At 41.6% G+C, this 25,420-nt stretch overlaps 1 gene segment (V, D, J or C); it reads left to right on the forward strand.

Annotated features, from left to right (window-relative positions):
* Positions 1-18,250: 18,250 nt before the first annotated feature.
* Positions 18,251-25,420, forward strand: part of LOC119961546 — a 139,406-nt gene continuing 132,236 nt past the window's right edge. Inside the window, 1 exon segment of the C gene segment in view lies at positions 18,251-18,293. Coding sequence covers positions 18,251-18,293 — 43 coding nt within the window.

Below are 25,420 nucleotides of genomic sequence, written 5' to 3' on the forward strand. Positions count from 1 at the left end.
ATATCCTTCAGGAGAAGAAATCTTCCCTCCTTACCCTGTCTGGCCTCTATGTGTCTAGTTCAGTTGTGATGTGGTTGACGCTTAACTATCTCTGATATTGCCGAGCAAGCCAATCAGTTCAAGGTTTGCTGCCACAGAAAGTCAGATGTGAATTCAACCGTATGAAGTGCACCTTATCTAAAAGGTGGTTCACATCCGGCTTCTCAGGATGGGCAGTTAATGCTGACTTTGCCAGTGACCCGGGATTGAATGTTAAAAACTGTGCAAAGTGCTGCAGATTCCAGAAATCTAAAACAAAAACAAAAAAAGGCTGCTCAGCAGGTCAGTGAGCATCAACAGAGGGAGAAACAGATTCGCATTTCAGGTGGATTACCTCATTGACATAATTCTAAAGGGCAGAGCTGCTTTTCCCAGTATCTTCGACCAATGTCCGTTCTTGAACTAAAATCACAGATTAGTCGGTCACTTAACACATCTCCATTTGTGGGAGCTTGCTGCGCACAAATTCCCTGCTCTGTTTCCAACATAAGAGCAGTGACTAAATTCAGTAAAAATACATCAGTGAGTTTTAAGGGCGTTGGGATGATCTGAGTTCGGGTAAAGCGGTTTACAAAAGCAAGCTCTTTCCAAATGTTAACATTTTAAAATGCAGGTTGTAATATGTTGAAAGATCTGAGATTAATGTGACGATCGGTCACTCCTCTGCTTGATGTTTTAATTTATCTCCTTTAAATCGGTTAATGTTTCAATTAAATTAATATTCAGTGGAATAACAGCCTGGTTAAAGATGATTTATTAATTGAGGCATCAGAACTTTCAGAATTAATACTTAATTTAACTTTATTTTTTCATTTCAATAAAGTAACATCTGTTCTAATGGATGTTTCTATACGTTTCAACCAACTGTCAATATTCTTAAAATAAACCGCTATTTTAAGTTGAACTTAATCAATAAATGACTGTTCGTTTTGTTGATACGAACACTTCATTGTAACCAGTGAGGTGTTTATGTAAATAAAAACAGAAATAGAAGTCTCAGATTAGATTATACACTGACAAAAGCACAACAACTATTTCCCCACCGATACAGCACTGAAATAGAGGCAAAGACGCAAATAGATCAACGGATTCCAGTAATGATTGTTTTTGACATTTGATTCTTCGTCAGTTATATGAGAAAAAGATCATCATGATATCCATGTTCAGAATTAGGAAAGATTCCCTCTAATCTCGAAATATAATGACACGCCAAATGTGTTAGTAGAGTTTTCCAGTTCTCCTGTATCTGATATCTGTCCCTTTTTCCTAACTGGTTCTGTCTCATGTCTCTCCACGATGGGTCATTGCCTTTAATCGACAACATGAAGCCAACATGTGCCGAATATAATCTCTCAGCCCAATCTCACCCCATTGGCTTCCAACTAAATGGATCGAATCAGGTTAATTGGAATACATAGAGGGAGTTTTACTCTAAAATGTGGTTGGAGCATTCAATTACCTTGCAGTGTTTAATGAGAACTGTAGAGAAAAATTTACCCTGTATCTAACCTGAGCTGAACAGGGTGGTGAGGATTTGATGTGGCAGTGCCGAAGGATCTTTCCCTCTTTCTAAACAGGCTAACAGAGATAGATAGTTTCTAGATTAATAAGGGGATCAGGGGTTCTGGCGAGAAGGCAGGAGATAGGCTATTAGAAACATAACAGTCATGATTGAATGCGGAGCGCACTCGATTGGCCTAATCGTCGAATTCTGCTCCTGTGCCTTATGGTTTTATGGTAGGAAGACCATCTATGGACTATCTTACAATAGACAGGTACCTGATTGCCATCGTAGATATGGTGGGTGACGGGCATCTTTCTCTATTGTAAACCTCTAACTCTCCATGACTCCATGCCAAGGTCTAAAACGATTATTACTCATATGGGGTGGAGATTAACCTAACTAATCTAATAATATTTGTTTCACAAGTAAGCTGACATTAGCCCTGCAATGAAGTCACTGTGAAAAGATCCCAGTCGCCACATTCCGCCACCTGTTTGGGTACACAGACGGAGAATTCAGAATGTCCAAATTACAGAACTGCACATCTTTCGGGACTTGTGGGAGGAAACCGGAGCACCCGATGGAAACCCCCACAGACACGGGGAGAACGTGACAACTCCGCACTGACTGGGACTCTGGCGCTGTGAAGCAACAGTGCTACTGAGATTGGATATAGTGCAGTGATTACTGATGCAAGGTCTCAACTAGCATAAACCGAAACAGGTTCTAGTGCAGAAATTACTGATACAAAGGTTGATTGCCCTTAAATGATATAGAGCACTGATTATTGATTCAGGGTCTGGAATATTATAAACTGAGGTAGGGTCTCTTGCAGTCATTCCTGCTGCAGGGTCTGGATTAATATATGTGTAAAGACTTATTAGGACAGATGATTAAAAACTTGGTCGACGAGGCAGGTTATATGGGATGATTTTATTAAGGGAATTGAGGTAAAGAGGAGTGGGGAATGAATACCAGAGCTTAGGGCCGAGACGCATGAAGACATCGCAAAGCAAAACAATTAATTCTGAACATAACATAACGTCTTGATAAATTACAGTTGCAAAACTCCAGAACAATATTTTATATGCACAACTGCGTGAACGGCCAATCCCTTTTTGAAGTGAATTCACTTGCTGTTCTTAACCAGATGAGAGTTCTATGATTGTGTGGACATTTATCCTGTGGGAGCCATTCTAGTGATTCTGTGAGAGCACTGATCTGCCTCACACTGCCAGTATATTAGGCGTTTAGTGAATATAAAACGAGGCAGAAAAAAAATCCTCACCATGAAAACCAGTTTCCAATGGATAGAGTGTAATACAAGAGTAAATTCATCATTTTGAACATAACAGAGATTTCCATTAACTTTTGGAAAGTGCTGTGCAGCGATATTCACATGTAGACCTGTCCCTCAAGTCCAGTACATTACTGGGACGTTGGTAAAATATTAAACTCAATATTACCCACATGATAGCAGAGCAAATACAAATTTCATAGAACTACTTATAAGCATCAACAAGAATTAATATAATCTCCAAATCAACAATGATTGTACTCGTACAAACAAGCAAATATATACAATCATTTAGAATATCGTGACAGGCAACAGGAATATGGTCCGGTGTAATATAAACAGAGACTGACCCTGGTGTGCTATTTTTGGAATAACTGATATTTTATATAGAGCCAGTGGAATTCCCTATCACCATTGCCATCGTGTCAGAATAGGACCTAAGACTAGTAAAAGACCAGCCTCTGAAAATTAAATTGACCCATGTAAGACTGGACCCATAGTTTGAACTTTAGATTCACCGAGCAATATTTCAGAATGTCAAAATGCAAACCATGATCATTCTCTCTGTGGAATCACTATCACCTCCCACAACAGATACCTCCGCACATGATCCAATTGTTCCATCTTTTCGATGGGGGGATATTACAGTCTTCGGGATAGTCTCGCAATATTATTACAAAACTGGTAATCTGGAGGCCTGAACTAATACTCCAGACACAGGAGTACAAATTCCACCAGGTCATATTGTAATGTTGTGAACAGTTTTGGTCTCCTTATGTAAGGAAAGATATTTTGGAGGCAGTCCAGAGAAGGTTCTTTAGGTAAATCCAGAGTGTGGAGGGATTTTCAAAGGTAGGTAGCATTTCACAGCACAGAAGGAGTCTCCTCGGCCCATCGTTACTCTACCTGTCAGCAAATAAAGAAGAATCCGGCCTTGAAACGCAGACCTTGCGATAAACAGCCAAACACGCTGACCAATTGCACCACAGAGACTGTGGCAATGATGTGGAAATGCCGGCGTTGGACTGGGGTGAGCACAGTAAGAAGTCTTACAACACCAGGTTAAAGTCCAACAGATTTGTTTCAAACACTAGCTTTCGGAAGCTAGTGTTTGAAACAAACCTGTTGGACTTTAACCTGGTGTTGTAAGACTTCTTACTGTGACCACAGAGACTGAAATGGGGAGAGCTTAAGTCGGTTAGTCCTACACGAATTGGAGTTTAGAAGAATGAGAGGCGAAGTTACTGAGATATATAGTATTGTCAGGGGGCTTGACAATGTAGATGTTCGAGGTTGTTTCCGCTTTTGGGAGAATCTAGCACCATAGGGCACAATCTCAGTGTAAGGTGCCACTCATTTCAGACGAGGATGAAGAGGAATTTCTTCTCTCAGAGCGTAGTGCTTCTATAAAATTATTTGCCGTAGAGCGTTCGCCTGGTCAATAAACATGTTCAAGGCTGAGACAGATATTTTTCATCAGTAAGGGAATCAAGGGTTATGGGAATAAAGTGGAACTGTGGAGTTGAGGATTTTACCAGATTTGCCACCATCTCATTGAATGGCAGATCAGATTCCATGGGCCGAATGGCCAAGTTCTGCTCCAAATCCTATGGGTTTTTTGCAGCTGTAGAGACTTTCAATTGAATGGCTTAATCAATCAACCAAAAATCGTCGCGTTGTTTATACTTCCGAAGAAATGGAAATTTTGCGCGAAGCCCAGCAGGTTCACCAGCGTCCTTCAGAAGAAAGCTTCCCTCCTTACTCTCTCTGGCCAATATGTGTCTCTATTTCAATAATGATGTGGTTGACTATTAACTATCTCTGATATTGCCGAGCAAGCAAGTCAGTTGAAGGGAAGATGCTACAGAAAGTCAAATGTGAATAAAATCGCTCAAAGTGCACCTCATCAAAAAGATGGTTCACATCCGGCTTCTCAGGATGGATAGTTAATGCTGACTTTGTCACTGATGGCTACATGGCGAGAATGAATCCAAAACTATGCAAAGTGCTGCAGATTCTGGAAATCTAAAACAAAAACAACAAAAAAGACTGCGGAGCAGGACAGTGGGCATCAACACAGAGAGAAACAGATTCACATTTCAGATGGATTACCTCACTGATATAATTCTAAAGGGCAGAGCTGCTTTTCCCAGTATGTTGGACCAATGTCCGTTCTTCATCTAAAATCACAAATTAGCTGGTCACTTATCACATCTCAGTTTGTGGGAGCTTGCTGTGCGCAAATTCCCTGCTCTGTTTCCAACATTACAGCAGAGACTAAATTCAGAAAAATACATCAGTGAGTTTTAAGGGCGTTGAGGTGACCTGAGGTCGCGTAAAATGTTTTACAAAAGCAAGCTCTTTCCAAATGTTAACATTTTTAAAATGCTGGTTGTAATATGTTGAAAGATCTGAGATTGATGTGACTATAGATCACTCCTCTGCTTGATGTTTTAATCTATCTACTTTAAATAGGTTAATATTTCAATGAAATTAACGTTCAGTGGAAAAGCAGCTGGTTAAAGATGCTTTATTAATTGAGGCATCAGAGCTTCCAGAATGAATACTTAATTTAAAGTATTTTTATTTCAATTAAGTAACATCTGTTCTAATGGAAGTTTCTATTTATTTTAACCAACTGTCAATATTCTTAAAATAACTCGCTATTTTGAGTTAAAACTAATCAATAAGTGACTGTGTTTGTCTAATTTTGCTGACATGAACACTTCATTGTGACCAGTGAGGTGTTTATGTAAATAAACACAGAAATAGAAGATCTAGATTAGATTGCGGACTGAGAAAAGCAAAACAAATGTTTCCCCACCAACACCGCACAGAAATAGAGCAAATGATGCAAATAGATCAACGGATTCCAGTAGTGTTTGTTTTGCGACATTTTTTTATTCATCAGTTATATTAGAAAAATGTCACGATGATATCCATGTTCATAATTAGGAAATATTCCCTTTAATCTCTAAATATAAGGGCATGCCAAGTGTGTTAGTAGAAATGTCCTGTATCCTATCTCTCTTTGTGTCTTTCTCATAACTGGTTCTATCTCATGTCTCTCCACGATGGGTCATTGTCTTTAATCGACATGTGGCCAACACTAATAATTTTACTGTGAAAAGCCCCGAGTCGCCACATTCCGGCGCCTGTTCAGGTGAGCTGGAACGGGAATTGAACCCGGGCTGCTGGGCATGTTCTGCATCACAAACCAGCTGTCTAGCCCACTGAGCTAAACCAGCCCTCTCAGCCCGAACTCACCCCGTTGGCTTCCAACTAAATGCATTGAATCCAATGTATTGGAATCCGTCGAGGGAGTTTTCAGCTAAAATAAGGTTGGAGCATTCAATGATCTTGGAGTGTTTAATGAGAACTGTAGAGACAAGTTTCCTCTATATCTGATCTGGGCTGCACATAGTGGTTGAGGATTTGATGTGGCAGGGTCGAAGAATCTTTCCTTGCACTTAATCCAGCTGCCGAGGCCTTGGAGCATTTGACTGAAGAGTGTAGAGCAAGTTTACTTGCATGTTACCTGCACTGAACCTGCCCTGTGAGTGTTTGATATGACTGTGCACAGGGATATTTACTACGTATCTGAACTGTGCTGCACCTGACCTGGGTGGGTTTGATGGGAAAATGCAGAGGTTTCTTTACCCAGTAACTAACCCCACTGTCAACCTGTCTTGGGGATCTCTGAAGGAAGAGTGCAGAAGAGGTTTTGCCTGGTATAGAACTCTTGGTTTCTAGGCCTTTAATGTGTTTGAGCGAGAGGGAATTTAATTCTATATCTAAACAATCTGCAGCTGCTCTGAGAATGTTTGATGGGGACAGTGTAAGGGAGTTTCTCTATGTCTCCAACCTGTGATGCACCTGGGCTGCGAGTGTTTGAAGGGACAGTCGTCGCTGGCTCTGTATTGCACTAGGCCGTGAGCCCGTCTCTGTTTATATTATACTACCTTGTACCTGTGTCAGTTTATATTAAATAAGGACCTATTTCTCTTTGTTCATATTAAACTAGGCCACCAATTAGAGGACATGTCTTGATCAATAAGGCGTTCAGGAGTTATTGGGAGAAGGGAGGAGAATGGGAATTGGGAACATATTGGCAATGATTGAATGGGGGAGCAATCGCGATGAGTAAAATGGCCTAATTCCGCTCCTGCATCTTTTGGACTTAGGGACCCTGTTTGTCTCTCTTTACATTAACCTACAACCTGACTCTGTTTCTATTAATTTAAACCTGTCTCTGTTTGTATTACATTAGATACAGCCTCACTTCTGCACTGGGCATGTCTCTTCATATTTCATTGGACCCAGCCTCGGTAATTGCTGCGGTAGACCATGTACAATGTTTTGGAAAATGGCTGAAGTGGAAATTGTGAAGATTAAAAAAACTGAGGGAACAGTGACAGTCTAAAATTCATTAGCGAGCAATGCTGATCTGTGCCCCGATAAACGTCATAATCTGTCTTGTCACCACCCTAGATGTGTGGAGATCCAAGCGCAGACCTCCCTGATCTTCTTGCAGCCCCTTCAACTTGTACAACTGAACTACTATTGCCTGCGCCTAGTGCAATAAACTAAGGGAATGCACTAGTTGTAATTGCGTCACATAAACATAGGACAATTAGATAAATAACTGAGACAGAACCTAATGTTACAGCAACATTCATTCTCTTCACAGCAGGCACGCAGTAGCTGCATTGTGTAACATCGCCGGGATGCACTGCAGAAACTCGCCAAGATTTCTTCAACAGCATCTTCCATACCCGAGACCTCCGAGAATCACAAGGGCAACAAGCACATGGGAACACAATACTCTGCATCCTCCTACTCATACAGCTCTCTGGGGTAGGAATTGGTCTTGGGCACTGGCAATGAAGAAGTGCCAACTGAAATCTAATTCTGTTGACTGCACTGAAAATGAATATCAAATGTTGCATAGCATACACTGTATACACTACACGCCCCGTTTCAGGCTGTTGCCATATACTGATTTCTTGTTCAAAATATCTATTTATTATATTATCTTTCCATCTCAAAGACATGTGGAATAATGCGCCCACAATTCAAAACAGAGGCATCATCCGGTGCATTAATAAAAGGGAGCAGGTCTCGAAAAACAATAGGCAGATTCAAGATCAAATATAGAATCCCTACAGGGCAGAACGTCACTCGGCCCATAGCATCTGCCCCGACCTTTAAAAGAACACCTTCCCCAATCTCCTGCCCTTGTAACATGACCTGCGCATCCCTGGACACTAAGGGGCAATTTAGAATGGCCAATAAACCTAACCTACATATTTTTGGATTATGGGAGGAAACAGGAGCATCCGGAGGAAAGCCACTCAGACACAGGGAGAAAGTGCAAACTCCACACGGATCGTCAAGAATTGAATCCTGGAGCTATGAGGCAGAAGTGCTAACCACTATGCCTCCGTGCCGCCGATAACATAATAAAAAACTGGGTTTAGTGCAATATAAACTGAGCTCTGGTCTAGCGGAGTGTCGATTGATACAAATTGAGACATGATCAATGCAGCAATAAGAGGGATATCGTACAACACAAGAATAACAGGCGCATGGATTAGTGTTATATAAACAGGGACATGGACAGGTGTAGAATTAACTAAAGCAGCATTGAGTTTATTAGAATCTAACTATCTTGTCGAGTAATAACTGAGACCGAACCACGTGATGCAAACAGAATGTTGTTCCAGTTTACGATGCACAGATAAACGTTCTGATGCTGTCACCATTGTGACGTGTTTCGTGCCAGACTAACCGAGACATAATTCAGTGCAGTTATTATTAATGATTTGTAATATAAACAGGGCGTGGGCCTGTATATTAACACCTGATATTCAGCCGAGTGCAGGGAAACTGAGACAGGACCTGCTGCAATGTGATAGAGACATGGCCGAGTGTAATGTAAACAGAGGCGGGGATTAGGTGAATGTAAGCTGACAGATATTTTAAAAATGATTTAATGGCATCTTGGTGTCACCAGTAACGTCAGCATTTGATGCCAATTCCTAATTGCCCTCGAGAATGTGGTGTTGAACCCGCTTATTGAACCATTGCATTCCATGCTGAGCAAGTCCACTCACAGAGGTGACAGGAAGGGAGTTCCAGGATTTTGACCAGTGACAGTGAAGGAACAGAGATATAGTTCCCATCTTCTGCACTGTAAATTCTATGAAATCTATGAAGATGGTGTGTGGCTTGTCGGGGAACTTGCAGGTCCTGCTGTTACAATGCGTCTTTCGGGTCTGGTCCTTTTAATTGTCAGAGTTCGTGGGTTTGGAAGGTGGTATAGAAGGAGGCAATTGCTGCAGTACATCCATGTATATCGCTCACGCTGCTTGAATTGTCCATACGTACTGCAGGGAGTGAATGTTTCAGCTGGTGGATGGGGTGTTCCTCGAGTCGGCCGCTTTGTCCTGAATGGAGTTGAGATTCTCGAGTGTTGCTTGAGTTGGCACTTCAGAAAAAAGGAGAATATTCAGTTAAACTCCTGACTTCTGCCTTCTAGATGATGAGTAGGGGTTGGGAAGTCAGGAGATGAGAAACTCACCACAAAATTTACAGCCACTGACCTGCTCTTGTAGCCACATTATTTAAATGGTTCTTCCAGTTCAGTTTTTCATCAATGCTAATGATGGTGGGGATTCAATCAAGGTAGTGTCATTTAAAACCAAGGGGAGATGGTTAGCATCTCTATTTTTGGGGTGGTCATTGCCTGACACTTGTCAGCCCAAGCCTGAATGTTGTCCAAGTCTTACTGTATATGAAGACAGACTGCTTCAGTATTTGAGGAATCGAATATGGTGCACAACATTGTGTAATCATGAGCGAACATCCCCAATTCTGACCTTATGATGAAGGGTGAAGCTAGGGACGGGGACACAATGCTGGGACACTATATGTAACAGGATGCTCCTTGACACTTTTCATGAAGTTGCTGATGATCGAATGCGGACCGATGGGCCAATAATTGGCCGGGTTGGATTTTTCCTGCCTTTTGTGGACGGGTCATGTTTGGCAATGTTACACATTGTTGGGTACATGTCAGTGCTATACCTGCACTGGAGCAACTTGTCGGGGGCGCAGCCAGTTCCAGGCCACACATCTTCAGTATTGCTGCTAGAATGTTGCCAGGGATAATGCATTAGCAGCGCCGTCAGCCGTTTCTTGATATCGTGTGGAGTGAATCAAATTTGCTGAAGACTGACATCCATGATGATGCAGACCACCGGAGGAGGCCGAGATGGATCATCCTCGGCACCTCTGGCAGAAACTTTCAGTCTTGTTTTTTGCACTGACGTGCTGGGCTCCCCCATCATTGAAGTGGGGAATTTTATTGAGGCTCCTATTCCGGCCTTTTGTTTATTTAGTCATTACTATTCAGGACTGGATATGGCAAAACTGCAGAGACAGATCCTGCATATTGAAAATAGGAACACATTGATTGTGTGATATAAACATTGACAAGTACTGGCGCAGTATTAATTGAAACAGAGTGTCGTGTATAAAAACAAAGACAGTGTCTAGCCTAACAAAAATACAGATGGTGTCCAATTTAAAATTAGCAGAGGCAGCAGTAATTATTGAGGCAATGTCTGCTTCATGTAATGCAAGACATCTCGATTTAAATTCCATCTGCTGGCCAAACTTTGCAATTGCAGTGACTGTGAAAATGTCGCTGTCGGGTATAATCCATGATGTTGATGCATCCATAATCCATTTGCACAAATGTAATATCACACCGCCTCCTACGGGAGGTGCCAAATTTTAAGGTGTAACTAATTGCAGGTGTCGGTGGCTGATTCTCCCACATTGAGCTCAGCACAAGAGCAAAGTGGCTCAATTCCTGGTCACGCGTTTTTGTTCATCTTTGTTAAATAGAGGAATGCTTACCTGGAGGTTGTGTGGAGTCCATGGGAAATGTAACATTCATCTAACAAACATAGTGTTGGGGAGAAATTATTGATTCATTATGCCACCTGCAAAATGGTTGGGGCCATTGTGTCCGAAGCTTCAGGAAGGTCACATGGGATTTTAGTTTTAAAGGGGAAATATGGATGTGCGTGTAAGACAGAGAGAATGCGTGTGTGAGAGACTCTGTGTGTGTGTGTCTGTGTTTATGTGAAGCACATGTTGCGTACAATTAAATTTCACAAAGGCCACGGCATCCTTCTATTTCCAATAGATACACAGCAAATATTTCCACAAATGTAGCACATGAAGCTCCCAATTGTCGTTCTGGGTTGTCATTTTCTCGGTTTGTGTCCATTTCAAAGCTGCTAAATCCACTGGTTCTGGTGGCTCACACCAGCCCACCGAAGGTGTCGCCATTGTTTTCAGTTTGCAGATGGTGACACCCAATTGTGATGATCAATGTTTAGGTTTCGGGACATTATATCACACTTGGAAGAATCCTTGAAGTGGAATATCGGCCTACCACTGGGTGCGTGGCTCCGGCTACTTCGCAAAGTGGAAATTCCTTGGTCGTGTGACTATGTCCCATTTAGGGACCAGACTGGAAATGTGCAAACCACCTATTTTTAATTGTCTTGAAGAGAATTGCAAGCTCTGTCTTTGAGAAAACTGCCGCATTTCTGATTGTGTCCAGCCAGTAAATATCCATAATGCATTGCAGACAACAAAGATGACATTGGCTGAGTTATTTTTCTTCACAGGTGCAGGTGTTCCTTGTTTCACAGACATACAAGAAGTTTCTGGGCGTTCAGGCCTTATAAACCACCTGCTTGTTCCAAAGGGTCAGCTTGATGTTATTCCATGAACATTCAATGAGTAAAGCAAAGGTCGTATCTGCTTTCTCAATGACAGCATCACATTCTACATCCAGGCAGTCTCTCACAGTGGAAACTCGACAGCAGAATCTGCGCACCGGCTCTTATTTAGTGTGACCATGGCGAGAGTGCAACACCTTGTCCCACTCCCACAGTTTCCTCATGCGTATGGGAAGGAAGAACACGATACAAGGCACCGAGGACAGAGTCCATGAGTCTCTGTCGGTGATGGTTTGTGTGGATTATCCAACTTTCAGCATAGAGGAATTCTCTGATGAGGATGTATTGTGATTATGTCTCCGTTTTCATGACTGAAAGGTTGCCGAGGTTGCAGCCTTACCGACTGTGCAAGTGGAGTCATCCATATCTTCAGGGAATGCGAAGATCAGCAGCATGGAGAGGAAGCTGCTGAATAGAGTTGGGTCAATGACACGGTCCTCTTTCGCTCAATTATTCACTTAGAATCATTCGGAAGTGGAATCATCAATCTGCACAGCGCAATGCATTTTGCGATGGAAGGAGTGAATGCGACAGGGGAGCTTCAGCAGTCAGCCAATTTTCCCCAAATCATATAGTCCCTACTCCGCTGACAGTGTGAAATTTGTATTGAGATTGACGAACGTAAGGCGAAGAGGTAGGCATGTGGCAGAGGGAGCAGATCTTGTCCAGAGTAAATATTGCGACGCAAACACAGCCCCTTTCTTCCAGCAACATTCGACCTGCAAGCAAATGAAGTATTTAAAGTGTGACCATTGGAAAGGCCTTCCCAGTGCTGCTATGAGTGAGATATGTCAATAGTTGCTGCAGTCTCCTCTGTCCACTTTATTTTCAGATATTGGTTATGATTTTGCATCACGAACCTCCTCCGGGATGGGTTATGTCTTCCAGCAGAGATGTCATAGGTCATAAATGATCAGAAACATAGCAATTATATTCACTAATTTTCATTAATTTAGGAATATAAATAATCAGATTCACAAATTGCCACCGTTCCACAAAGTACAGTTTTAAATTAAGTTATCCGGTGCCGGTGTCGAGGGCTAGGCCATGATTTATTGTCCATCGCTAATTGCCTTTCACAAAGAGGCGGTGAACTGCCTGTTTGAACCTCTACAGTCATTCTAGTGCAGGTACACTGACGATGCTGTTAGGGAGGCAGTTGTAGGTTTTTGCACCAGTGACAGCAAAGATTCGGTGATATATCGAATGGTCGAATATATCGATCGGTCGATGGTGGATGGAATGAGTGTTAGCGCATCGGGTGACAATCATGCAGGGCTGCTTTGGCCTGGATGGTGTCGAGCGTTTTGAATTTTGTTGGAGCTGCACGCAGCCAGGCCACTGGAGAGTATTCAATTACAGTCCTGACTTGTGCCTTGCAGATGGTGAACAGGCTTTGGGAGTCAGGAGGTGAGTTGCTCGCCACAGGCGTCCAAGACGTTGATCGGATCTTGTAGCCTCAGCATTTAAATGGCCAGTCCAGGACAGTTTCTGGTCAATGGTAACCCCAGTGTATTGATAATGGGGGATTAAGCAATGGCAATATCAGTCAATATCAAGTGGCGATGGTTCAATTCTATTTTCCTGGAGTTGGTCATTGTTTAGCAATTCCATGGCGAATATTACCAATTGTCACAACGCACAAAGTTAAATAATGATATTAATCAATTAACATCAACTCACAACATTAAAAAGTTACATTCACCAATTATGATCCGCACTTTCTTTCACAAAATGCAAATGCAATTCATTTAAGGGAGGTGGATTTGAGACCAGGAAGAGATCAGCCATGATGATTGAATGACGGAGTGGGCTCGAAGGTCTGAATTGCCTATTCCCCCTCCTAATTTCTATATTCGTATGTTTAACATAATTTATTGAGATTAAATTTAATTGAGTTAGCATTGACCATTCTGCCACCAAGAAGTCACATCTGCACCGGAATTCAATGTGAAATGGAATTAAATCAGACCGAGGATTATGTGCAGCTACCCAGCAGCCTCTGCGCTGTATTGGTCAGTAATCACCTCATCGTCACACAGAATCTGCAGACTGGGGTATGAGATGCTTTTTAAAGTGTCGGTAGAAATGAAAATACCTGTACCGAATGTAACGTTAATGAATCTTTACTTCCCAATTTGTTATTACACTGTTTTGGAAAGTAATTCAACGTCTGCAGCTGTCCACAGAGTTTCACAGGATTTCTGTTCCAGGTCTGGTGTCTCCATTGATTTGGGCGAGGATATCTTGAATGACTTATTGCACATGAAATGACATGTTCCAAAAAATACAGCTGTCCCTTCTCAATGTAATCATGTTCCCACTTTCTGTGTTTGAGATGAAGATTCACCATCAGCAGAGAAGAATCACCAGAACCGTAGGAATATCTCCAGTTTCCTCTCAGTGACGTCCATTTCGTCAGTTCCCGATAGTCAGGGGATGGAATTCACCCAGAACAGCTTCAGCCACCGAATGTATTAGACTGACACATATTATAACGGACCTGCTTTAATTTGTGAAACCATCAAGTGCAGAATTGAGAATGTAGAACAGTACCCTTCAGGACCATCTAGCCATCCATCCATCAATCCCATTCACTAATTCCACAATCAAAATATTCACGCATCAAACCAACATCCATCACTACATCAAAGCAGTAACCCATTATCTTTTGGGTGAATAGTGGGGGTGTATTAATGTCATTGAACCAATAATCCAAAGGCCTGGGCTAATTCTGTGGGGATTTGGGTACACATCCTCCCGTAGTCTGTGGGGGGATTTGAGTTCAATTAATAAATCGAAAAAACATACTACTGGTCACCACGAACTCCCCTCTGCTTGGCCAATGAAATAAATCTGACATCCTTCCCTGGTCTCACCTACATTTGGCTCCAATCGGATGGCAACATGTCTGACTTCTGAGCTGGCCCAGCTCAAGAGCAATTAGGGATAGGGGATACCCGGTGGTCTTGACAGTGAGTCCCAAATTCCACGGAAGAATAAAAGGAAAAACACATAAATCTACATGTTTATCTATTACAAAATGTACCCTCTGTCTGATACTCTGTCTGATAGTCTGCTTGCATGTCTACCCATCATCACAATGTTATTAGATGTGGGATAGATCCTCCAGCGGGATATTGCTGCGAAGAGGGGACAGAGAAGCTGGATAACTCTCCTTTCCTTAGAGATTGGAGCAGTTCAAATAGGTTCACAATTTAAAACATAAAATGATCTCCAGTGCTGTTGCTGGGTAGATTTGTTTATAAATAGTCCTCATTGACAATGTTAAGAGTTTGAAGTTGGCTTGCAGCCAAGCGGTCAGTACTGAGCAAACAGATCTCTGAAAAACAAATCCAGATGCTTCCTGTAAACAACATTGAATTCGAGCCTCCCTGACTGCAGGCGGCTGGATTGCTGCCAAATACTGTGTGGGGCAGATTAGCCTGAATATGAATGGACACAATGGGATTTATCCATTCAAACAATAAATGTTTCAGTCGCACATGAAGTAAACGTTTTAAATGGTGTTCCAGGCAAATAAATATATTCACTGAATGTTTTGTTCCCTATGAGATTAAACACAATCTGAAAATAGTAACCTGACCAGATGCTATTTAATTTATATTAGTTCTGAGTAAAGGTCACTCTAGTTATTAAAGTCCGTTTGTTAAAAACCTAATGAAGTGGGAGTGAGTGGTGTTGGTGGACCCAATCCACAAGTTCAATAAGATGACTCCAATTACAAAAAATAAAATAAAATGAATTAAAAGTTTTAAAATACTGCATTGAATTCGCGGGGAATCCTGGAATATTCTCCGAGTTGTTGATCTCCTTTAAACCGAGTCGTCTCTTATATCCGATTAGCACCGTGTTCTGTACAGTTTAATTTGTCTGGATTTCCATTATTTAACAGTCCCTCTCATTGCTGCCAATGAGTGGAGAAATGACCAGTTAATGACCTGCTTCAGTGGAAGATAACACATTTATTCCTGTGATATTGTGCAATATGCCGCAAAGTCCTGATATCCTGTGTTCCCAACACCAGTGAATGTTAGACAGCCGCTGGTCAATAAAATTAGCGGCAATGGTTTGGATGCTGAAGGATAACTTTGCTGATCGCCGCGTCCGTTCTGATTCATTAACTTCTCTGTCAAAAGCTGGTGTGAATTTTATGTTTCGCTGTCAACTCATTGCTGAATTATCAGGCAAGCGGCTTCTTTTACCGCTAATGTTCACAGGACTGTCTGAGGCTCAGGGGTAGTTCCAGAAATGTAAAGAGAGACATTGTGCAATGTTAGAGTTTCTTCTTGTCGACAGGCCCACATTGAACAATGATAGCCATCCGCACTGCTAATGTAATCACGTCATTCATTCCCTCATTTAGTTACATTTCGTCAGATAAATTATACTTTATTGTTGTAATGGGATAGAAACCGAGAGTGTTGCAAATCAGACAGACAGACGATTTATTCCCTGATAATGTATTTTAATCTGTTTATGTTCATCCTTTTATATTGGAGTGCAGAAATAATGAGACTTAATATATAATGAAATTAGATTTTACTTAGAGATGCTCAAATATAATTCTCCATTCGGGTGAGGAGAGACATTACAATTAATCCATTTCTCCAAACAAATATACCGATACCGATCTAATGTTTGTTTTAAATAATAATCTATAGTAAATCTATGACTCCATTCTATTGGGGGTGTGGAAGGTAGGACGTGGATCAAGTCGCCGCCTCCACCAGAGAATCAACAGGCGGCGCCTTCTGCCGGGTATTTAAATGCCGCTCAATGGGACCCGAATCCAACAGTCCGGGAGCTGGTTTGTTCACTGAGTTCCTGACACAACCATTTCCCCCAAATGACCAGAAGGATGAGGTGGGCCATTTCTCTCAGTTTGTTGCTGACTTTCTTATCCCGTGAGTAGTTTTTATTGTCCAAGTCTCTCACTGTTACTGTCTCAATGTTATTCTCTCTCTGGAATGTTCCAGAGTCACCAATCATTTCACCAGCATTAATCCTCTGGCTTTTTGATATATTTTTACAGGTGTCCAGTCGGATGTTGTGTTGACTCAGCCAGAGGCAGAGACCGGGCGTCCCGGAGGCTCCCTGACACTGATCTGTAAAACCAGCGGCTTCGATCTTGGCAGCCACGCCATGCACTGGGTCCGCCAGGTTCCCGGGCAGGGGCTGGAGTGGTTGGTATATTACTATACTTCATCCAGCAACAGCTACGCCCCAGTAATTAAAGATCGATTCACTGCGTCCAAAGACACTTCGAACAACATCTTCTCTTTGGCCATGACGAACCTGAAGACCGAAGACACCGCCATCTATTACTGTGCAAGACACCACAGCGAGAGGAACCATGGCTGGACCCGCACAAGAACAGCTCGAGATGGAATTCAGCAACTTGCACCTTAACCTGAAGGTCAGTACTTGATCCAATGTAATATTAATGTCAGTGATCAGAGTCATTGCACACGCTGCTTCTTACATAACTAACACAGAGAAAATAAACAGTGAAACCGAACAAACCAATCGATCTAATAGGATGAGCTTTTGCCTGTTTATATTTACTGTTCACAGTTTCAGCAAATACAGACTTGAATATAATCATCGTTTTATTATTTCTGATACTTGGGAAAATCTATGTACATTGGATTTGATAAACTGCTGTATAAATTGTAAATTAGATCAGAAGTAAACGTGTATTTGAAGTGAATGTTGAGCGGCAGGACTGAACAGAGAGTGAGTGCAGTTTTTGTGCGGGTGTCTGTCACTGTGACTACAGTGGGTCACAGTGCTGTGCACAGCGACATCTTCATACAAAAACCTCAGAGAAAGAGCTTGTTCAAATTGGTGATCAGCGCCACAGCAGGATCGTCAATGTAAATGAGTTTTAAATAAAACAAAGTTGGAAGTAATATTAGTGTGCAAAAAAGTATAAAAATCTTCCACTTTATCTCTGTTGACCGACTCGCTAAATCTGCCCAGAGGGTTTAAAAGTGTTCCGATCTTCTTTATAAATTTAATGACACGGACAAGCTGAAATAACTCACCCATTCGCTCTTGGAAGAGACAGAGTTAGGTTTTTGAGAGCGCAGTGAAATTAAATCTCTGTATTTACAGTTAACAGTCTGCCGCAGTATTTGACACGCTGTGTCTCACTGTGATAGCTGGGGCACAGCAGTTACTGTCAATACAAAAAGCCCCTCAGCACTAATTCACTGAGGCTGGCTCAGTGCTCGATTTTACAATCCAACTTTATTTACAGTGAAGCATTATTTATTTCCAGCACTGACAAAATAATAAGAATTAATATGGAAATTTGGTGGTCGTTAGTTAGTCACAGTTGGTGTTTTCAGTAACATTTCCATGTCTGTGAAATGTAAAACATTCGGTCATTTATGAAGAGAGAACGGTATCCACAAATATTAATATAATTTCCTGAAAATTAATCGTGAATTTTCTTTGCCGTTGGTTTGTGAATATTTAAAATAATGGTGGATTTCTGTCTATTTTGTGCAGGTGCGGTTATTGTATGGAGCAGCCCAGGGGATGTGACACTGTGACGCCATGGGCTACTGGGGACAAGGCACCATGGTGACGGTAACTGCAGGTAAGAACCATTCCGTCATTTACCAACTGTTTTACTTGAGTATTTGTTTTATATTTTTCTGCATTTTCAAAATCCATTCATTCACTGAAATGTGTTTTGGTGGATCATGTGTTGCGATGTTGTTGCAATGTTTCATTTGATTCTGCTGAAAGGGGGATATAGAATCCCGCGGTTTCTTGACAGAAAGATGCTGCTGAGGGATTCAGTGCCTGTTTGCTGTGATTTGATGTTTATTTGCTGAGGATACTGTGTGGCTGGGTTACTTTAAATACAAAACGTCTGTTTTTACCCCATGTTTAATATCGGTTCTATCTAATGTCTGCAGCTTGTATCGTCTTCCGCACAAGTGTTTGAGATCGAACCCAACATTGACAAAATGTGTTAAAGTTTCTGTATTATCTTATTGAACATATTCTGCTTACTGAAAGTGCTGATGGTATTATTCAAGTTTTCTGTTTAGTTTACCTGTTCATTCATTTGATGACATGAGGGTTTGGTACATTTTAAATTGAGATTGTCTTGCAATGTTACATTTGATTCTTTTGGAGGTGTTTGTAGAATTGAGCTGCTTCTCTATGATGTTTCACTCCTTCAGTGATGTGATTTGGTGTTTTCCTGCTGAGGAATGTTTTTGGGTGACTTTGTGTAGAAAAGTTTGTGAAACGGTTTGGTGTGTCTGTATTGTTTCAACTCGGTGACACTGAGCGGTTACACGGTTTGTGATTGAATGCAGAGTCTGCGTGTTTGAAACTGCTTGTCGCAGGATTGTCGGCAGAGAACAGGGAGGCTGTTAATGCATCGTGAAAAAAAAGTGAAAATTGCAGATTAAACTGAGCCACATTTTACCACAAATCCTTTCCGAGCAGAAGTTGTTGCTGCAATCAGTTTGCCGTTTGTGCAAAGTTTAATCTCGGTGGCATCTGATGGTTGCAGCTTTTACCATCAACTGCAAACATTAAAAGCATTTAAATGTGTTTGAAAAATGACTCAGTATGAATAAAATGGTTAAGTTTCAATATTTATTTGTTGTTAATATTCGAGCACCTCGAATGTTGCTGTTATTCCACATTTCTGTTTAGTTTAATAATTCATACAATTGGTTACGAGCTGGTTTGCTGGATATTGATATTTTCTTGCAATGTTAAGTTTGATCCTGTTCGATGTAGAATTGAGCTGCTTCTCCATAAACGGGTTTCAGTCCTTCATTGATGTGATTTTGTGTTTTGTTCTGTTGAGGAGATTGTGTATCTGGGTGACTTTAAATGATTCAGATCTGTCAAACGGTTTCAGCGTTTCTGCATTGTTTCTGCATTGTTTAAACTCGGTGACACTGAGCGGTTACACGTTTTCTGATTGAATGCAAACAGTCTCGGCGTTTGAAAATGCTTGAAGGGCGAATGTCGGGAGAAAACAGCCAGGTTTAAGAAAATAATCTAATAAAGATATGTTGATGCATTTTGTTATTTTAACTGAAGATTCCAGATTAAACGAAATAATGACTGAAACGCCCATGCCGAACATAGTAACATTTATATATTTCAAACAATTGCAATGCGGTGATACAACTCCATATTAACCAAAGGTTATTTTATATTAATATAATTCATCATTAATCACCTTTACAATCCTGCTGTGTTCTGCACGAGGTTAACATGACCGGACAGGTTTCTAGGCTGGAAATACTTTGTAATTCCAGTTATTCTATTATTTCTGTGGCGCTGCAACCATAGTATACCTTCACTGTAATGCGTAGTTGGATAGCGAGGGAATTATCACTAATCTAACCTGAAACAGGTTTTCTGAGATGTGGAAGTCGCTGCCAAGCAAGGAATTGTTCCCATGATTTTATTTGTATTATAGGAAAGTTTAGATTGCCTATGGCAAGAGATTGAAAAGTAAAAGCTTGAATGTCAAACCGATTTATTTATTTACAAAAGGTTAACAGTACCTTTGCATTTTATAATGACATCCTGTCTCCCATAGCTGTGCTCTACACACGATAGAATTATAGGAAGAACAGATGATAGGAAAGAAAGAATGATTATATCTTAGCTTTAGGCTTAAATTTTATTAAATGCTAAATTCAACATCAAATTGTCAACGCTACTTGCTCATAATGTGTCAGTTTTACAAATGATTTGAATAAACATTACTGAGCTGGACTCGTTATATTCATTACTTTCTGAGAATAGATGGAGTTTATGATTTATCAATGCGTTCAGAAAGGCGCATATTTTGCACATTTGTAGGTCGAATAGGGCAATTGGAGTTATAAAAATTAAAATGTGAATACAGTCAATTAAATGTTAAGATGTTTCCATCTAGTAATTTGGAGTTTATTGCTCAACATTGTTTGATTGTCCGGTTGTTTTAATTAAACCCCAATTATTTCATAAAGCTCTGGGTAAAACAAGTTAGGGATTATTGAAAGCTATTTTTGTTATATTTATTATTATAGTACAGATAATCGAATAAAGAATTAGCTGACAATTAACAATAACTTACAATACAATATCAGTGAGAATTAATTCAACATAAGTGACCTCCTACAATTGAGTTGTATCCTGGCAATATCTCAAATGTTTTAGAGAACTTTAATAATATCTGAAATGAATTTAGGAAACAATACATTTCTTTGCACTGCTGTGTACAGCTAAACTCTTTTGCTGATTACATTCTTTTGCTCTGATTCTTTTGCTGATTACATTTAATTGTGATTTAGATCATATCAGTGGGTAATGTGAATATTTTCTGGTTTGTTTAATTATTGCCCTGTCACTGAGTCTCTGTTCCGTCATTAATCTACCCTGAATCTGTAATATTTAATCTGCTCATTTTCAGCAAAACTACTTTTTGCCCAATTATCGAGATTTGAGACAGAAAGGGAAATATAGTTAAAAGTCGAATATGATATTGAAATTAATGTCAGTTTAATTTCAAATAAATTACTGAATTATTGTTGTCGGAAGTTGACCATTGATCAATTAGAATCAAACAGTTTCATGAAACTGACAGGTTGAACAGATCTACCTGCTGGAACTCGATTGTTGCCATGTGTGTCTGTTCAGTTTCTGTGCGCGCGGTCACTGTGCTGGGACCAGGAATCTTCCTGACTGGTTATAAATCTTCTGCTTCATTTTCCAGTATTTCAGGGAGTGCAATTTAATCAAGTCCTTCAATAAAACTTGTATCTGTGAGAAATGTGAAAATTTTACTTGACGTTTGACAAGGCGACTCAGAAAGGTGATTCTTCATCCAGATTGTGACAGAAAGAATTCAGCAACGCCAGACAACCTGGAGAAGGAGATTTGGTTGATTTTTAAGCAGTGATATATTGGTCTTGGGAATTTTCGATTAGGCAACGCAGAGAGAGATTTACTGGGTTACATTCCGTGCTATTGTAATTCTTGATCTATTTAATGGGTCAGTGCAGCGGAGAAATCCCTTTGCATTTTATTTTTAATCCTATCCTAGGATTCTGGAGGCGCTGGCAAGGCTAGATTTTATTATATATGCCGAAGTGTCCCCCGGAAAGTTTAGATGTGAAACATCCTTGAATAATTGCAGTCCATGTTGCGGAGGGATATCCGCGATATTGTCAGGGAGGGAGTTCCAGAATTTTGACTCGGCGACAGTGAAGGAATGACGGTGTATTCCTAAATCAGGATGGTGAGTGTCTTGGAAGGGAATTTGCAGGTTTTGGTGCACTCATACATCGACAGAAACATATACACACTCTCGCTCTCTCACACACATTCTCTCTCATCCTCACACAAACTCATTCTCTCACACACATAATCACAATACTTCTTTCAAACATACACACTGTGCTTCGCACACAATGATTCTCACAATCTCACTCTCAGACACACTGTGACGATCTGCCTCTCTCACACACACATTCGCTCACACGCTCTCACTCACACACGCTCTATCGCACACGCACTCTCTTTCACCAAATCTCTCTGATACACCTTGCCTCTCTCTCTCTCACCCACGCTCAAACACACAGACCCTCTCCCTCACATACATGCATAATCGCTCTTCAAACACCGCATGTTTTCTTTCAGGCTCTCTCTCACACGCATTCCCTCTGATACATACACAATATCTCAGACGCACACAAACTCGCAACATATTATTATCCTCTCACTCTCACGCACTCTCACACGTGCACCCTGGCACATGCCCTCTCTCTCGTGGACACTGTCTCATTCTCTCTCTCTGACAAACAATCTATCTCTCTCTTTCAGGCATGCGGTATCTCACTCTCTCATATTCCCTCTCTCTCTGACACACACACTCTCTCATACGCACATTCTTTCTCTCACACACTCCCTCTCTATCACAGACACACTATCTCAGACACACAGATCTCTCTCTCTCTCTCACACAGTCTCACATCCATAATCGCTCTTCAAACAGAATCATTCCTTCTTTCACACACACAATCTCAAACATACTATCACTCTCCCTTTCTCTCACACACTTCCAAAGACACACACATGCACCCTGTCACACACATACATTCTCCCACCTGCTCTCTCTCATGCACACTGTGTCCCGTGTCTCTCTCACACAATCTCTCTCTTTCGCACATGCACACTCTCATACACACACACACATACTCACACAAGCACTTATTTCTCTCTCTCACACAAACACTAGTACATACATATCTCGTAAACACATTTTCTTTCACTCAAACACAGACATGTTCTTTGGCAAACTCTATCACACGTTTTCAGAAACACACAAACGCATCCCCACATTCTGCCTCTCTCTGACACACGTGGTCTCTCTCTCTCTGTCTTAGGTACACACCCACATGCTCTCTAATCTCTCACACACACTCAATCATACACACCCTATCTCGAACTCACGCACACAATCTCCCATTTCCACACACTCTCACACACATTGCCTCTCTCACTCACACAGAAAATCTCACACACACACATCCCTTCACACACATTCACACAAAAACTCTCCCTTGCACATTATTTTATTCTCCCTCTAACACCTATCTCACATACTTACACGTACTCTGTCTCTCTCTCTCACACACACACAGGAACACACACATATATTCACAAACACTTACACTCAGAGGCGCAACACAGCAACATACACACAATCAAGAAAACACACACACACAGCAGCACACAAACAGGAACAGACACACGCTCACAGACAAACATGAACACCGAGGAACACGTACACAGGGATACAGAGGGATACACACACACACGGAACGGACGCACGCTCACACACACATACACAATGAACACCTAGGAACACGCACACAGGGACACACATAAAGAACACACGGACAGCTGAGAGTGACTGTTTCGTGACATCAAGGCAACATTTGAACCAGTGTTGCATCAAGGAGCCCAAACAAAACTGGAGTCAATGGAATCGGGGGGAAATTCCCCCGCTGGTTTGAGTCATACCGAGCGGAAAGGAAGATGGTTTCGGTTTTTGGAGGTCAATCATCTCAGTTCCAGGATATCAATGCAGGGATTCCTCAGTGTCAGCCCCGCCATCTTTAGCTGCTTCAGCAATGACCTTCCAAAAGTCAGAAGTGGGGGATTTTGGCTGATCATTGAACGATGTGCAGCACCATTCACGACTCCGCAGTTACTGAAGCAGTCCATTGCTAAATGCAGCAAGATCTGGACTATATCCAGGCTTGGGCTGACAAGGGGAAAGGAACATTCATACCAGACAAGTGCACGCAATGGACATCTCAAGAAGCGAAGATCGAACGATCACCCCAATGCCATACAATGGAATTACCATCGCTGAATCTCCTGCTGACCATTGACCAGAAACTGAACTGGACTCGCCATATACACTGTGTGGCTGTGACAAGAGGTCAGAGACTCGGAATTCTGCAACAAAAACACATCCTGATGCCCCAAATCCTGTCCACCATCTGCAACACCAGGTTAAAGTCCAACAGGTTGTTTAGAATCCCTAGCTTTCGGAGCGCAACTCCTTCATCAGGTGAGTCACCTGAGTGCGACTTCTTACTGTGCTCACCACAGTCCAACGCCGGCATCTCCATATCACGGCCACCATCTCCAAGGCACGATTCAGGAGTGTGATGGAATACTCTCCACTTGTCTGGATGAATGCAGCTCCAATGACACAAAGTAGCCTGCTTAAATGGCACACCATCGGACAACCACTCCCTCCCTCCACCGCTGAGGAACACTGGCAGCAGTGTGTAACACCTGCAACATGCTCTGAAGGAGCTGGTCATGGCTGCTTGGACAGCACCTTCAAATCTCACAACAGCTGCCATCTGTACAAGGAGAGCAGACACATGGGAACATCACCAACTGGAATTTCTCCATCCAGCCTCTCACCATCGTGACCTCAAATATCACATTGTTCCTTCACTATCCATGATTCAAAATTCTGGAGCTGCCTCCCAAACACCACATGGACTGCAGTGGTTGAAGAATGAAGCTCACCACCATCTTCTCTAGGGCAATGAGAGGTGGGAAATAAATGCTGGCCCAGCCAGAGACATCTGCATCACAAGAATGAAGAAAACACACTCTCTGACACAATATGACAATAATTTTACAGCCTGAAATTGACATTTTCAACATGAAAATCTATTAAGTTGGAGGAAGGTTCATTGTTCCAGTTCCGAATTGTTTTGTACAGAATGAAATTACACCGACATTAAAGCAGCTGTCCAGTGATCTACACTGCTGTCTGACTGTACACAGCCCGTGTTACTGACAGTATTAAAGCAGCTGCCCAGTGAGCTACACTGCTGTCTGACTGCACACAGCCGGTGTTACTGAAAGTATTAAAGCAGCTGCCCAGTGATCTACACTGCTGTCTGACTGTACACAGCTGGTGTTACTGAAAGTATTAAAGCTGCTGCCCAGTGATCTACACTGCTGTCTGACTGTACACAGCCGGTGTTACTGAATGTATTAAGCTGCTGCCCCGTGATCTACACTGCTGTCTGACTGTACACAGCCAGTGTTACTGAAAGTATTAAAGCAGCTGCCCAGTGATCTACACTGCTGTCTGACTTTACACAGCCGGTGTTACTGAAAGTATTAAAGCAGCTGCCCAGTGATCTACACTGCTGTCTG

Source organism: Scyliorhinus canicula, unplaced genomic scaffold (assembly GCF_902713615.1).
Source record: "Scyliorhinus canicula unplaced genomic scaffold, sScyCan1.1, whole genome shotgun sequence".
Taxonomy (NCBI): Eukaryota; Metazoa; Chordata; class Chondrichthyes; order Carcharhiniformes; family Scyliorhinidae; genus Scyliorhinus; species Scyliorhinus canicula.